General features: G+C 41.5%; 1 protein-coding gene across 1 annotated transcript in view; it reads left to right on the top strand.

Annotated features, from left to right (window-relative positions):
• The window catches only part of PRKDC (protein kinase, DNA-activated, catalytic subunit), a 2,064,551-nt gene that overhangs the window by 438,255 nt on the left and 1,613,108 nt on the right, over window positions 1-13,188 (top strand). Inside the window, 1 exon segment of the mRNA XM_053715028.1 lies at window positions 5,640-5,759. Within this exon segment, the coding sequence (XP_053571003.1) occupies window positions 5,640-5,759 (120 nt within the window).

Genomic DNA, 13,188 nt, shown 5'->3' with positions numbered 1-13,188 from the left:
CATCCGGGCGAATGGTCTCTTCACCCAGAGGTATTTCTTCAGATTGTTCAATTGTGGGGGCTTCCAGAGATAGATCTGATGGCCTCTCATCTAAACAAGAAACTTCCCAGGTATCTGTCCAGATCCCGGGATCCTCAGGCGGAGGCAGTGGATGCATTATCACTTCCTTGGAAGTATCATCCTGCCTATATCTTTCCGCCTCTAGTTCTTCTTCCAAGAGTAATCTCCAAGATTCTGAGGGAATGCTCGTTTGTTCTGCTAATAGCTCCGGCATGGCCTCACAGGTTTTGGTATGCGGATCTTGTCCGGATGGCATCTTGCCAGCCATGGACTCTTCCGTTAAGACCAGACCTTCTGTCACAAGGTCCTTTTTTCCATCCGGATCTGAAATCCTTAAATTTAAAGGTATGGAGATTGAACGCTTGATTCTTGGTCATAGAGGTTTCTCTGACTCCGTGATTAATACTATGTTACAGGCTCGTAAATCTGTATCTCGAGAGATATATTATAGAGTCTGGAAGACTTATATTTCTTGGTGTCTTTCTCATCATTTTTCTTGGCATTCTTTTAGAATACCGAGAATTTTACAGTTTCTTCAGGATGGTTTAGATAAGGGTTTGTCCGCAAGTTCTTTGAAAGGACAAATCTCCGCTCTTTCTGTTCTTTTTCACAGAAAGATTGCTATTCTTCCTGATATTCATTGTTTTGTACAAGCTTTGGTTCGTATAAAACCTGTCATTAAGTCAATTTCTCCTCCTTGGAGTTTGAATTTGGTTCTGGGAGCTCTTCAAGCTCCTCCGTTTGAACCTATGCATTCATTGGACATTAAATTACTTTCTTGGAAAGTTTTGTTCCTTTTGGCCATCTCTTCTGCTAGAAGAGTTTCTGAATTATCTGCTCTTTCGTGTGAGTCTCCTTTTCTGATTTTTCATCAGGATAAGGCGGTGTTGCGAACTTCTTTTGAATTTTTACCTAAAGTTGTGAATTCCAACATTAGTAGAGAAATTGTGGTTCCTTCATTATGTCCTAATCCTAAGAATTCTAAGGAGAAATCATTGCATTCTTTGGATGTTGTTAGAGCTTTGAAATATTATGTTGAAGCTACGAAATCTTTCCGTAAGACTTCTAGTCTATTTGTTATCTTTTCCGGTTCTAGGAAAGGCCAGAAAGCTTCTGCCATTTCTTTGGCATCTTGGTTGAAATCTTTAATTCATCTTGCCTATGTTGAGTCGGGTAAAATTCCGCCTCAAAGAATTACAGCTCATTCTACTAGGTCAGTATCTACTTCCTGGGCGTTTAGGAATGAAGCTTCGGTTGACCAGATCTGCAAAGCAGCAACTTGGTCCTCTTTGCATACTTTTACTAAATTCTACCATTTTGATGTATTTTCTTCTTCTGAAGCAGTTTTTGGTAGAAAAGTTCTTCAGGCAGCGGTTTCAGTTTGAATCTTCTGCTTATGTTTTTTGTTAAACTTTATTTTGGGTGTGGATTATTTTCAGCAGGAATTGGCTGTCTTTATTTTATCCCTCCCTCTCTAGTGACTCTTGTGTGGAAAGATCCACATCTTGGGTAGTCATTATCCCATACGTCACTAGCTCATGGACTCTTGTTAATTACATGAAAGAAAACATAATTTATGTAAGAACTTACCTGATAAATTCATTTCTTTCATATTAACAAGAGTCCATGAGGCCCACCCTTTTTTGTGGTGGTTGTGATTTTTTTGTATAAAGCACAATTATTCCAATTCCTTATTTTATATGCTTCGCACTTTTTTTCTTATCACCCCACTTCTTGGCTATTCGTTAAACTGATTTGTGGGTGTGGTGAGGGGTGTATTTATAGGCATTTTAAGGTTTGGGAAACTTTGCCCCTCCTGGTAGGAATGTATATCCCATACGTCACTAGCTCATGGACTCTTGTTAATATGAAAGAAATGAATTTATCAGGTAAGTTCTTACATAAATTATGTTTTTGCCTGGGAGTGTCCCCTTTTGTAGGGTAAGGATCTGTGTTGGGGTCCTCGAACCTGAGCTCGTATTATGTTCTTTCATAGCTTAGTTGGTTAGTATACCAGTCTTGTTAGCAAATGGTGGAGTTTGCTCTATCCATTGGTACCGTTCAATTTAGCTCCCCTCCATTTTCCTTACTAAGGATCTGGGTGGTCCGGGGAATGTTTTTTTTTCTTGCTTTCGGACTTTGTCAGTCGCTTTGGTGCTGAGTCCGTTGCCTCGGTGAGGGGGTCAGAGGTTTGTCTGCTTGGTTGAGCCTTGACCGCGTATCTTACTTGGATCTTGTGATCCCTCCTTAACTGGGAGGTTTCACAGTGTTTCCTTCCTCAGCAGGGGACTTTCTCTGCTGGTTTTGGATGCTCTCCTACTTCCTTGTTTTTTCTTGGGAAGGAGTGGGTCTCTGCACTCCTTTGGAATTTTTCCTTTGTGGGAGTCCTGGTGCAGTTCCTAGCTTGGTTGGCTAGTGTTAACGGCTGGAGTCTGCTAGACTTCTGTTGTAGAGGGAGCTGTAGTTGTCATCTGGAGCATGATAAGATTTATGGTGCTTTTTTTAGGCGGTTCCCGGGGGTGGTTTTTATCCCTCTGTCGCTCTTTCATACGGCGGATGCACGCTGTGTGAGAGATGGGGTCTACCTTGTCTTTCTAGGTTTCCAGGGTTGGGACGTTACATGGTCCCTTAGACTTCCGTTCAGATAAGGGTAGGGTTTGTTTTTTTTCCTCCCTTCTCTTTGTTCGGTCGTTGGAGTTCGTTTTCTATGTGTTTTTGTACTATTGCAACTTTGGTTTGCGCTTGGAATTCGGCTAGGGTTCTTTTTACTCTAGCTTGTTGGTCTTTAGATCTCTGTTGAGTTCTTCTTTATCAGGGGGTATGTGGAGGTCCCCTTCCTTCGGGTCAGGGGTAAGTTCAAGTGGGGCTTGTCTCCTCCAAGGCTTTGTGCTCGGTGGAATCTACTGATTCTGAGCGGTCTCTATCTAGGGCCTTGCTGGTTTTACATGATGGGCAGTTACCTGGTCCTTTCAGGTTTTATCCTTCTGTTTCTGATGAAGCAGTTGTTTTTTGTCAGGTGTTTGTGTAATTTCAGGCTGTGGTGCCCTCCGAATGGGCCGCCTCGTCTACCCGCCCCTTTTTTTTGCTTTTTGTGTCCTCTATAGCTTTGGTATTGTTTTCCCAAAAATAATGAATGCAGCTGTGGACTCTCCCCGTTTAAGACCCGTTTAAGAAGAAAAACTTAAATTATGCTTACCTGATAATTTTCTTTTCTTCTGACGGGGAGAGTCCACAGCTCCCCGCCCATGTTTTTATATGGGGCGGCCATTTATTTTATTCTTGTGGCACCTTTTTCACCCTGATATTTCTTCTACTATTCCTTGTTCCCTTGGAAGAATGACTGGGGGATGAGGGAAGTGGTTGGAGGTATTTAAGCCTTTGGCTGAGGTGTCTTTGCCTCCTCCTGGTGGCCAGGTTCTGAATTCCCAAAAGTAATGATTGCAGCTGTGGACTCTACTCTCCCCGTCAGAAGAAAAGGAAATTATCAGGTAAGCATAATTTAAGTTTTTACACCCAATGGATTCCTGACAGATGTTTCAGCGGGTATATTCCCATCTTAAGCAGACTAGCTGCATTTCCTCTAGCTGGAACTGAGCTGTAATTACAAGATGTACCATAATAGCTCAGTCTGGTGCACTCCTCCGCTTCAGAGAATTACAGCTCACTCTACTAGATGTCCCCACCCATTTGGCGTTAGTTTTTTAGTTTAAAGCACATCTTTTTTCCTGCTCCTCATTATTGGCTTTTACTCCTTTTAAACACCTCATCAATTGGCTATTCATAAATTGGAGGTATGTGTGTTGTGGTGGTGGTGGGGGGTTTATAGGGTTTTGAGGTTTGGGCAACTTTGCCTCCTCTTGGTAGGAATGTAATATCCCATACTTAACAGATTGTGGACTTTCACCACCATGATAGGAATTAATTTAACAGGTAAGATATAAATTATGTTTCTTCATTACCAGATGGAAGAGTCTTTCCAAACCCCAGATGACCAGGCTAATCTGGACTCAAAAATTTGATAGATAAGTGCCTCAGTCTGGCCTCAGAAGGCTGGGTATTTTATTTAACCTTACATTTACTTGGTTTGTATTTTTTTTTTTTTTTGCATCCCTGAGCCCAGAATGACTACAGTGCAGGAACAAAAATGGTATTTGTGATAATCAACTGCTTTACATGATAAGTAACTTTGAACTAGATGCATTAGACACAATACAGATTATGGTCTCCATTTGTGATGCTTCAAATGCAGCTTCACAGCCCTTGTGGTGGAGGCTCACTTAAATGCTGCTGCTTCTTAAGCTCAGCACCTCCTAGGTTTTGCGAGAACAGGGGGAAGGACTTCACAAGCACTTGCTTGTGCAGTGTTAAATGCAGTTGACAGATGCCTTTCTATCGCTGCACGCAGACAGATACAATTTTTAAAAATGGGCTCTTATGTGGCTAAAAACTGATCATTTTTTAATCATTCTTAATCTAAATGGGATACTTTGTATGTAGATCATGATATTGACACTGTTATGAAATGCAAAAAATATGCTTCTACGTTTAAGTCTAGTATGCCAGTTCATGTTCCTCAGAATTGCTTTAGAAATAAATCCAATATTCTATATGGAATACATGGATGAACATTTTTATGAAATATGGCACTTACCATCCACATAGTCAAAAGGGCAAGGTGGCTAATGCATCCATTGCTGTAGTAATTACTGCAGAATTGGAGCAAGAGATTTTTAGGCTAATATATTTTCCTTTCCTTGTTGTTAAAAACAATATCTAGATTGGTGGCTTTAGTGTTACAGATATACTTTCCCTTATATACCAGTTTTAATATTTTAGCAAATTTGACTAGGGTACAACTTGCAAGGTCAGGCTGTATAAGGAAGATAGTCTGCGGTGATCAAAGTAGAATTGATGAAGACACTCATGGACAGCAAGATTTCAGCCCATTGTTTTCTTGGGCTCAAAAATATGTGAAGAACTTAACAGCAGTTCATCTTCCTGCAGATCTGCACTATGAATGTTTAAAGGCAGTCAGTTTGTGTTTTAGTTTAATTTTAATTCATGTTGAGCTTTCTGTAAACTCTCTTTCTCTCAGAAAAAAAAGCTAACTATAACGACAAGAGAGATGAGTAGCATTTATTTGCAGTGCAGAGATACATTAAACTTGCAAAATTGATTAATATTAATAACTTTTTGGGTCTTGATAATTATTTAGCACTTTAGTCTTGTTTCGTGGAGAGTTTGTAGGTATTTGAGTTAACTTTTGTATGTTAGCCCACTTTATTCTACCCAGAAATTGAGTGTGATGGGAATTATTTACAGGGTGGAAAACCGAAACCTATGACAATGCTAGAATAGTCTTAAACATAAACATAAGTTGGGCAAAATACTGAGATACTGAATTGATGTTTGGGCACATTTTGGAATATAACCATGAAAAAAATCAGCTAGAACCATGCTTTTTGACATTCAATTTTTACCCATTTAAATGTCACTTTAACGCTCTATTTGTATCTTTTACATAATATTTTGACAAATGTATTCTTTGGTTGTAATATATATATTTCTGCTGTTTTCAGGTATCCGCAAAAATGAAGCAGTTTAAGGATGAGTTGCTGGCATCTTGTTTGACTTTCGTCTTGTCTTTACCTCATGATATTGTCATGCTGGATATGAAAGCCTATGTTCCAGCATTGCAGGTAGGCAAAGAAGTTAACACATTTTCTATTTAAACTACTGTTAACTAATGTTAAATATTATTTAGTATTAAATGTTCACACTTTGATCAGAAATGAATCCAAAAACTTTAATTTCTATCATCAGATGGGGAGAAGTTCACTAGTCATGACAACTAGGAGTAGGCAAAATATGCACAAACACACCAGAGCTTTAAATCCCTCACACTTCCCGTGATCTTCCATCATTTTCCTTTGCTTTCTTGATGGCAGGATCCCTGAGTATTGCAAATTATTTCCTTGGGGTATTAAGTAAGCTTTTGTTCAAGGCCTTCTTGAGGTGGATGCTTTCAGTTTCTTTAGAGCCTTGAAATCCTTTAAAGGCCAATGCTTTTTTTGGCTTGTGTGAGAGATCTGGAATTAATAGGAGTGATTGCTCCTGTTCCAACTTCAGAATTCAATCAGGGGTTTTATTCTCTTTATAGTACCAAAGAAAGAGGGTACTTTTCTGAAAGTTGCTACTTTCAAGATGAAGACAATTTGCACTTTGCAAATCACTTTTCACAGGGATCGTGTCAAGTTCCTTAGATTTGCTTTTCTAGAGAAGCATTATCAGTTTGCGGCCCTCCCTTTCGATCTGAATACAGCTACCATCCATAGTGTTTACAAAAGTATTGGGAGCTCTTGTATCTGTAGTTCTAGCTCAAGGAATTTCTGTAATTCCTTACTTGGATGACATTCTGGTTACGGCTTCCTCTTTTCATCTGGCACTTAGATGGCACTTCAGTTGCTTCAGAGCCATGGTTAGAAAATAAATCTTCCAAAAAGCTCATAAACTCCTCCGACCAGTGTGTCTTTTCAGGGGTTCATACAAGGTTCCATGACTATGAATTTGTCTTTGACAGATCAGTGAAGACTGAAACAGATTAGTAAAGAGGTACAGAAAAGAAGCATCATTTAGCACACTTGTACTTGAGTAAAGGTTAATAACAATATTGTGGTTTGGGTATAAGGGCTGAAAATAAGTAAAATATAACTTTTTTTTTTTTTTAAAAGAAAAAATTGTTTATTTCTGTTTAAAACATACATGTATCAAAAGAAATGCGATAATCAATTGCAAAATAAAGAATAAAGGCATTGTTCCCATGTGAGGTATAGAGTCCATACATGGCTTAAATAAGTGAGTCCATAAGAAGTTCAATAGGGTGCTGACTGTAGGGCTCTTCTGAAAGATGAACAAATAAAGTTCCCAACATTGAGGGCCTTGCATCTTCACAATTTTTCCTTCCTTTTATAATAAAATAAACTAATAACAATAAACATTGAACAGTTATAATTTCCATGTGTGTCTATTAATTCCTGGTCGAAGTATACATGTATTTTTGTGTAGTGTGATAGGAGCGCCTAAAGGTGGATTCCTGCTGCTAAAAAATTTCTTCCCTCAAAGAGAGCTAAATGGTGGATAAGAAGAAAAAATGGGGTTTATTTAGCAGCGCTAAAAAAACATAATTTATGCTTACCTGATAAATTTATTTCTCTTGTAGTGTATCCAGTCCACGGATCATCCATTACTTGTGAGATATTCTCCTTCCCAACAGGAAGTTGCAAGAGGATCACCCACAGCAGAGCTGCTATATAGCTCCTCCCCTCACTGCCATATCCAGTCATTCGACCGAAACAAGACGAGAAAGGAGAAACCATAGGGTGCAGTGGTGACTGTAGTTTAATTAAAATTTAGACCTGCCTTAAATGGACAGGGCGGGCCGTGGACTGGATACACTACAAGAGAAATAAATTTATCAGGTAAGCATAAATTATGTTTTCTCTTGTTAAGTGTATCCAGTCCACGGATCATCCATTACTTGTGGGATACCAATACCAAAGCTAAAGTACATGGATGATGGGAGGGACAAGGCAGGAACTTAAACGGAAGGAACCACTGCCTGTAGAACCTTTCTCCCAAAAACAGCCTCCGAAGAAGCAAAAGTGTAAAATTTGTAAAATTTTGAAAAGGTGTGAAGCGAAGACCAAGTCGCAGCCTTGCAAATCTGTTCAACAGAGGCCTCATTTTTAAAGGCCCAGGTGGAAGCCACAGCTCTAGTAGAATGAGCTGTAATCCTTTCAGGGGGCTGCTGTCCAGCAGTCTCATAGGCTAAGCGTATTATGCTCCGAAGCCAAAAGGAGAGAGAGGTTGCCGAAGCTTTTTGACCTCTCCTCTGTCCAGAGTAAACGACAAACAGGGCAGATGTTTGACGAAAATCTTTGGTAGCCTGTAAGTAAAACTTCAAGGCATGGACTACGTCCAGATTATGCAAAAGACGTTCCTTCTTTGAAGAAGGATTAGGACACAATGATGGAACAACAATCTCTTGATTGATATTCCTGTTAGAAACCACCTTAGGTAAAAACCCAGGTTTGGTACGCAGAACTACCTTGTCTGAATGAAAAATCAGATAAGGAGAATCACAATGTAAGGCAGATAACTCAGAGACTCTTCGAGCCGAGGAAATAGCCATCAAAAACAGAACTTTCCAAGATAAAAGTTTAATATCAATGGAATGAAGGGGTTCAAACGGAACTCCCTGAAGAACTTTAAGAACCATGTTTAAGCTCCACGGGGGAGCAACAGTTTTAAACACAGGCTTAATCCTAACCAAAGCCTGACAAAATGCCTGGACATCTGGAACTTCTGCCAGACGCTTGTGCAAAAGAATAGACAGAGCAGAGATCTGTCCTTTTAAAGAACTAGCTGATAAGCCTTTGTCCAAACCCTCTTGGAGAAAGGACAATATCCTAAGAATCCTAACCTTACTCCATGAGTAACTCTTGGATTCACACCAATAAAGATATTTACGCCATATCTTATGGTAGATTTTCCTGGTGACAGGCTTCCGAGCCTGTATTAAGGTATCAATGACTGACTCGGAGAAGCCACGCCTTGATAGAATCAAGCGTTCAATCTCCATGCAGTCAGTCTCAGAGAAATTAGATTTGGATGATTGAAAGGACCTTGTATTAGAAGGTCCTGCCTCAGAGGCAGAGTCCATGGTGGAAGAGATGACATGTCCACTAGGTCTGCATACCAGGTCCTGCGTGGCCACGCAGGCGCTATCAGAATCACCGATGCTCTCTCCTGTTTGATTTTGGCAATCAGTCGAGGGAGCAGAGGAAACTGTGGAAACACATAGGCTAGGTTGAAGAACCAAGGAGCTGCTAGAGCATCTATCAGCGTTGCTCCCGGGTCCCTGGACCTGGATCCGTAACAAGGAAGCTTGGCGTTCTGGCGAGACGCCATGAGATCCAGTTCTGGTTTGCCCCAACGATGGACCAGTTGAGCAAACACCTCCGGATGGAGTTCCCACTCCCCCGGATGAAAAGTCTGACGACTTAGAAAATCCGCCTCCCAGTTCTCTACGCCTGGGATGTGGATTGCTGACAGGTGGCAAGAGTGAGACTCTGCCCAGCGAATTATCTTTGAGACTTCTAACATCGCTAGGGAACTCCTGGTTCCCCCTTGATGGTTGATGTAAGCCACAGTCGTGATGTTGTCCGACTGAAATCTGATGAACCTCAGTGTTGCTAACTGAGGCCAAGCTAGAAGAGCATTGAATATTGCTCTTAACTCCAGAATATTTATTGGGAGGAGTTTCTCCTCCTGAGTCCACGATCCCTGAGCCTTCAGGGAGTTCCAGACTGCGCCCCAACCTAGAAGGCTGGCATCTGTTGTTACAATCGTCCAATCTGGCCTGCAAAAGGTCATACCCTTGGACAGATGGACCCGAGAAAGCCACCAGAGAAGAGAATCTCTGGTCTCTTGATCCAGATTTAGTAGAGGGGACAAATCTGAGTAATCCCCATTCCACTGACTTAGCATGCATAATTGCAGCAGTCTGAGATGCAGGCGCGCAAATGGCACTATGTCCATTGCCGCTACCATTAAGCCGATTACTTCCATGCACTGAGCCACTGACGGGCGTGGAATGGAATGAAGGACACGGCAAGCATTTAGAAGTTTTGATAACCTGGACTCCGTCAGGTAAATTTTCATCTCTACAGAATTTATAAGAGTCCCTAGGAAGGAGACTCTTGTGAGTGGTGATAGAGAACTCTTTTCCACGTTCACTTTCCACCCATGCGACCTCAGAAATGCCAGAACTATCTCTGTATGAGACTTGGCAATTTGAAAGCTTGACGCCTGTATCAGGATGTCGTCTAGATACGGAGCCACCGCTATGCCTCGCGGTCTTAGAACCGCCAGAAGTGAGCCCAGAACCTTTGTAAAAATTCTCGGGGCAGTGGCCAACCCGAAGGGAAGAGCTACAAATTGGTAATGCCTGTCTAGAAAGGCAAACCTTAGGAACCGATGATGATCTTTGTGAATCGGTATGTGAAGGTAGGCATCCTTTAAGTCCACTGTGGTCATGTACTGACCCTCTTGGATCATGGGTAGGATGGTCCGAATAGTTTCCATTTTGAATGATGGAACTCTGAGGAATTTGTTTAAGATCTTTAGATCCAAGATTGGTCTGAAGGTTCCCTCTTTCTTGGGAACCACAAACAGATTTGAATAAAATCCCTGTCCTTGTTCCGTCCGCTGAACTGGATGGATCACTCCCATTACTAGGAGGTCTTGCACACAGCTTAGGAATGCCTCTTTCTTTATCTGGTTTGCTGATAACCTTGAAAGATGAAATCTCCCTTGTGGAGGAGAAGCTTTGAAGTCCAGAAGATATCCCTGAGATATGATCTCCAACGCCCAGGGATCCTGAACATCTCTTGCCCACGCCTGGGCGAAGAGAGAAAGTCTGCCCCCCACTAGATCCGTTTCCGGATAGGGGGCCGTTCCTTTATGCTGTCTTGGGGGCAGCAGCAGGCTTTCTGGCCTGCTTGCCCTTGTTCCAGGACTGGTTAGGTTTCCAGGCCTGTCTGGAATGAGCAACAGTTCCCTCTTGTTTTGAAGCGGAGGAAGTTGATGCTGCTCCTGCCTTGAAACTTCGAAAGGCATGAAAATTAGACTGTTTGGCCTTTGATTTGGCCCTGTCCTGAGGAAGGGTATGACCCTTGCCTCCAGTAATGTCAGCAATAATTTCCTTCAAGCCAGGCCCGAATAAGGTCTGCCCCTTGAAAGGAATGTTGAGTAATTTAGACTTTGAAGTCACGTCAGCCGACCAGGATTTAAGCCATAGTGCCCTACGCGCCTGGATGGCGAATCCGGAATTCTTAGCCGTTAGTTTAGTCAAATGAACAATGGCATCAGAAACAAATGAGTTAGCTAGCTTAAGCGTTCTAAGCTTGTCAATAATTTCATTCAATGGAGCTGTCTGGATGGCCTCTTCCAGGGCCTCAAACCAGAATGCCGCCGCAGCAGTGACAGGCGCAATGCATGCAAGGGGCTGTAAAATAAAACCTTGTTGAATAAACATTTTCTTAAGGTAACCCTCCAATTTTTTATCCATTGGATCTGAAAAAGTACAACTGTCCTCAACCGGGATAGTGGTACGCTTTGCTAAAGTAGAGACTGCTCCCTCCACCTTAGGGACCGTCTGCCATAAGTCCCGTGTAGTGGCGTCTATTGGAAACATTTTTCTAAATATAGGAGGTGGGGAAAAGGGCACACCGGGTCTATCCCACTCCTTGCTAATAATTTCTGTAAGCCTTTTAGGTATAGGAAAAAAGTCAGTACACACCGGCACCGCATAGTATCTATCCAGCCTACACAATTTCTCTGGAATTGCAACTGTGTTACAGTCATTCAGAGCAGCTAATACCTCCCCAAGCAATACACGGAGGTTCTCAATCTTAAATTTAAAATTAGAAATCTCTGAATCAGGTTTCCCCGAGTCAGAGATGTCACCCACAGATTGAAGCTCTCCGTCCTCATGTTCTGCATACTGTGACGCAGTATCAGACATGGCTCTAACAGCATCTGCGCGCTCTGTATCTCTCCTAACCCCAGAGCTATCGCGCTTGCCTCTTAATTCAGGCAATCTAGATAATACCTCTGACAGGGTATTATTCATGATTGCAGCCATGTCCTGCAAGGTAATCGCTATGGGCGTCCCTGATGTAATTGGCGCCATATTAGCGTGCGTCCCCTGAGCGGGAGGCGAAGGGTCTGACATGTGGGGAGAGTTAGTCGGCATAACTTCCCTCTCGACAGAACCCTCTGGTGATAATTCTTTTATAGATAAAGACTGATCTTTACTGTTTAAGGTGAAATCAATACATTTAGTACACATTCTCCTATGGGGCTCCACCATGGCTTTCAAACATAATGAACAAGTAGGTTCCTCTGTGTCAGACATGTTTAAACAGACTAGCAATGAGACTAGCAAGCTTGGAAAACACTTTAAAACAAGTTTACAAGCAATATAAAAAACGTTACTGCGCCTTTAAGAAACACAAATTTTCCCAAATTTTGAAATAACAGTGAAAAAATGCAGTTACACTAACAAAATTTTTACAGTGTATGTAATAAGTTAGCAGAGCATTGCACCCACTTGCAAATGGATGATTAACCCCTTAATACCAAAAACGGAATAACAAATGACAAAAACGTTTTTTAAACAGTCACAACTGCCACAGCTCTACTGTGGCTTTTTACCTCCCTCAATACGACTTTTGAAGCCTTTTGAGCCCTTCAGAGAAGTCCTGGATCATGCAGGAAGAAGCTGGATGTCTGTGTCTGTAATTTTTGCTGTGCAAAAAAACGCCAAAATAGGCCCCTCCCACTCATATTACAACAGCCTCAGGGAACTGTTTCTAGGCAAAATTCAAGCCAGCCATGTGGAAAAAACTAGGCCCCAATAAGTTTTATCACCAAACATATGTAAAAATCGATTAAACATGCCAGCAAACGTTTTAAAATACACTTTTATAAGAGTATGTATCTCTATTAATAAGCCTGATACCAGTCGCTATCACTGCATTTAAGGCTTTACTTACATTACTTCGGTATCAGCAGCATTTTCTAGCAAATTCCATCCCTAGAAAAATATTTTAACTGCACATACCTTATTACAGGAAAACCTGCACGCTATTCCCCCTCTGAAGTTACCTCACTCCTCAGAATATGTGAGAACAGCAAAGGATCTTAGTTACTTCTGCTAAGATCATAGAAAACGCAGGCAGATTCTTCTTCTAAATACTGCCTGAGATAAACAGTACACTCCTGTACCATTTAAAAATAACAAACTTTTGATTGAAGAAATAAACTAAGTATAAAACACCACAGTCCTCTTACGACCTCCATCTTAGTTGAGAGTTGCAAGAGAATGACTGGATATGGCAGTGAGGGGAGGAGCTATATAGCAGCTCTGCTGTGGGTGATCCTCTTGCAACTTCCTGTTGGGAAGGAGAATATCCCACAAGTAATGGATGATCCGTGGACTGGATACACTTAACAAGAGAAAAGCTAGGAAATGATGATACCAATCTAATTTATGTTTTATAC

Source organism: Bombina bombina, chromosome 5, assembly GCF_027579735.1.
Source record: "Bombina bombina isolate aBomBom1 chromosome 5, aBomBom1.pri, whole genome shotgun sequence".
Classification (NCBI taxonomy): domain Eukaryota; kingdom Metazoa; phylum Chordata; class Amphibia; order Anura; family Bombinatoridae; genus Bombina; species Bombina bombina.
The sequence above is the reverse complement of the archived record's forward strand: the minus strand, read 5'-3'. Positions and strand labels throughout refer to the sequence as shown.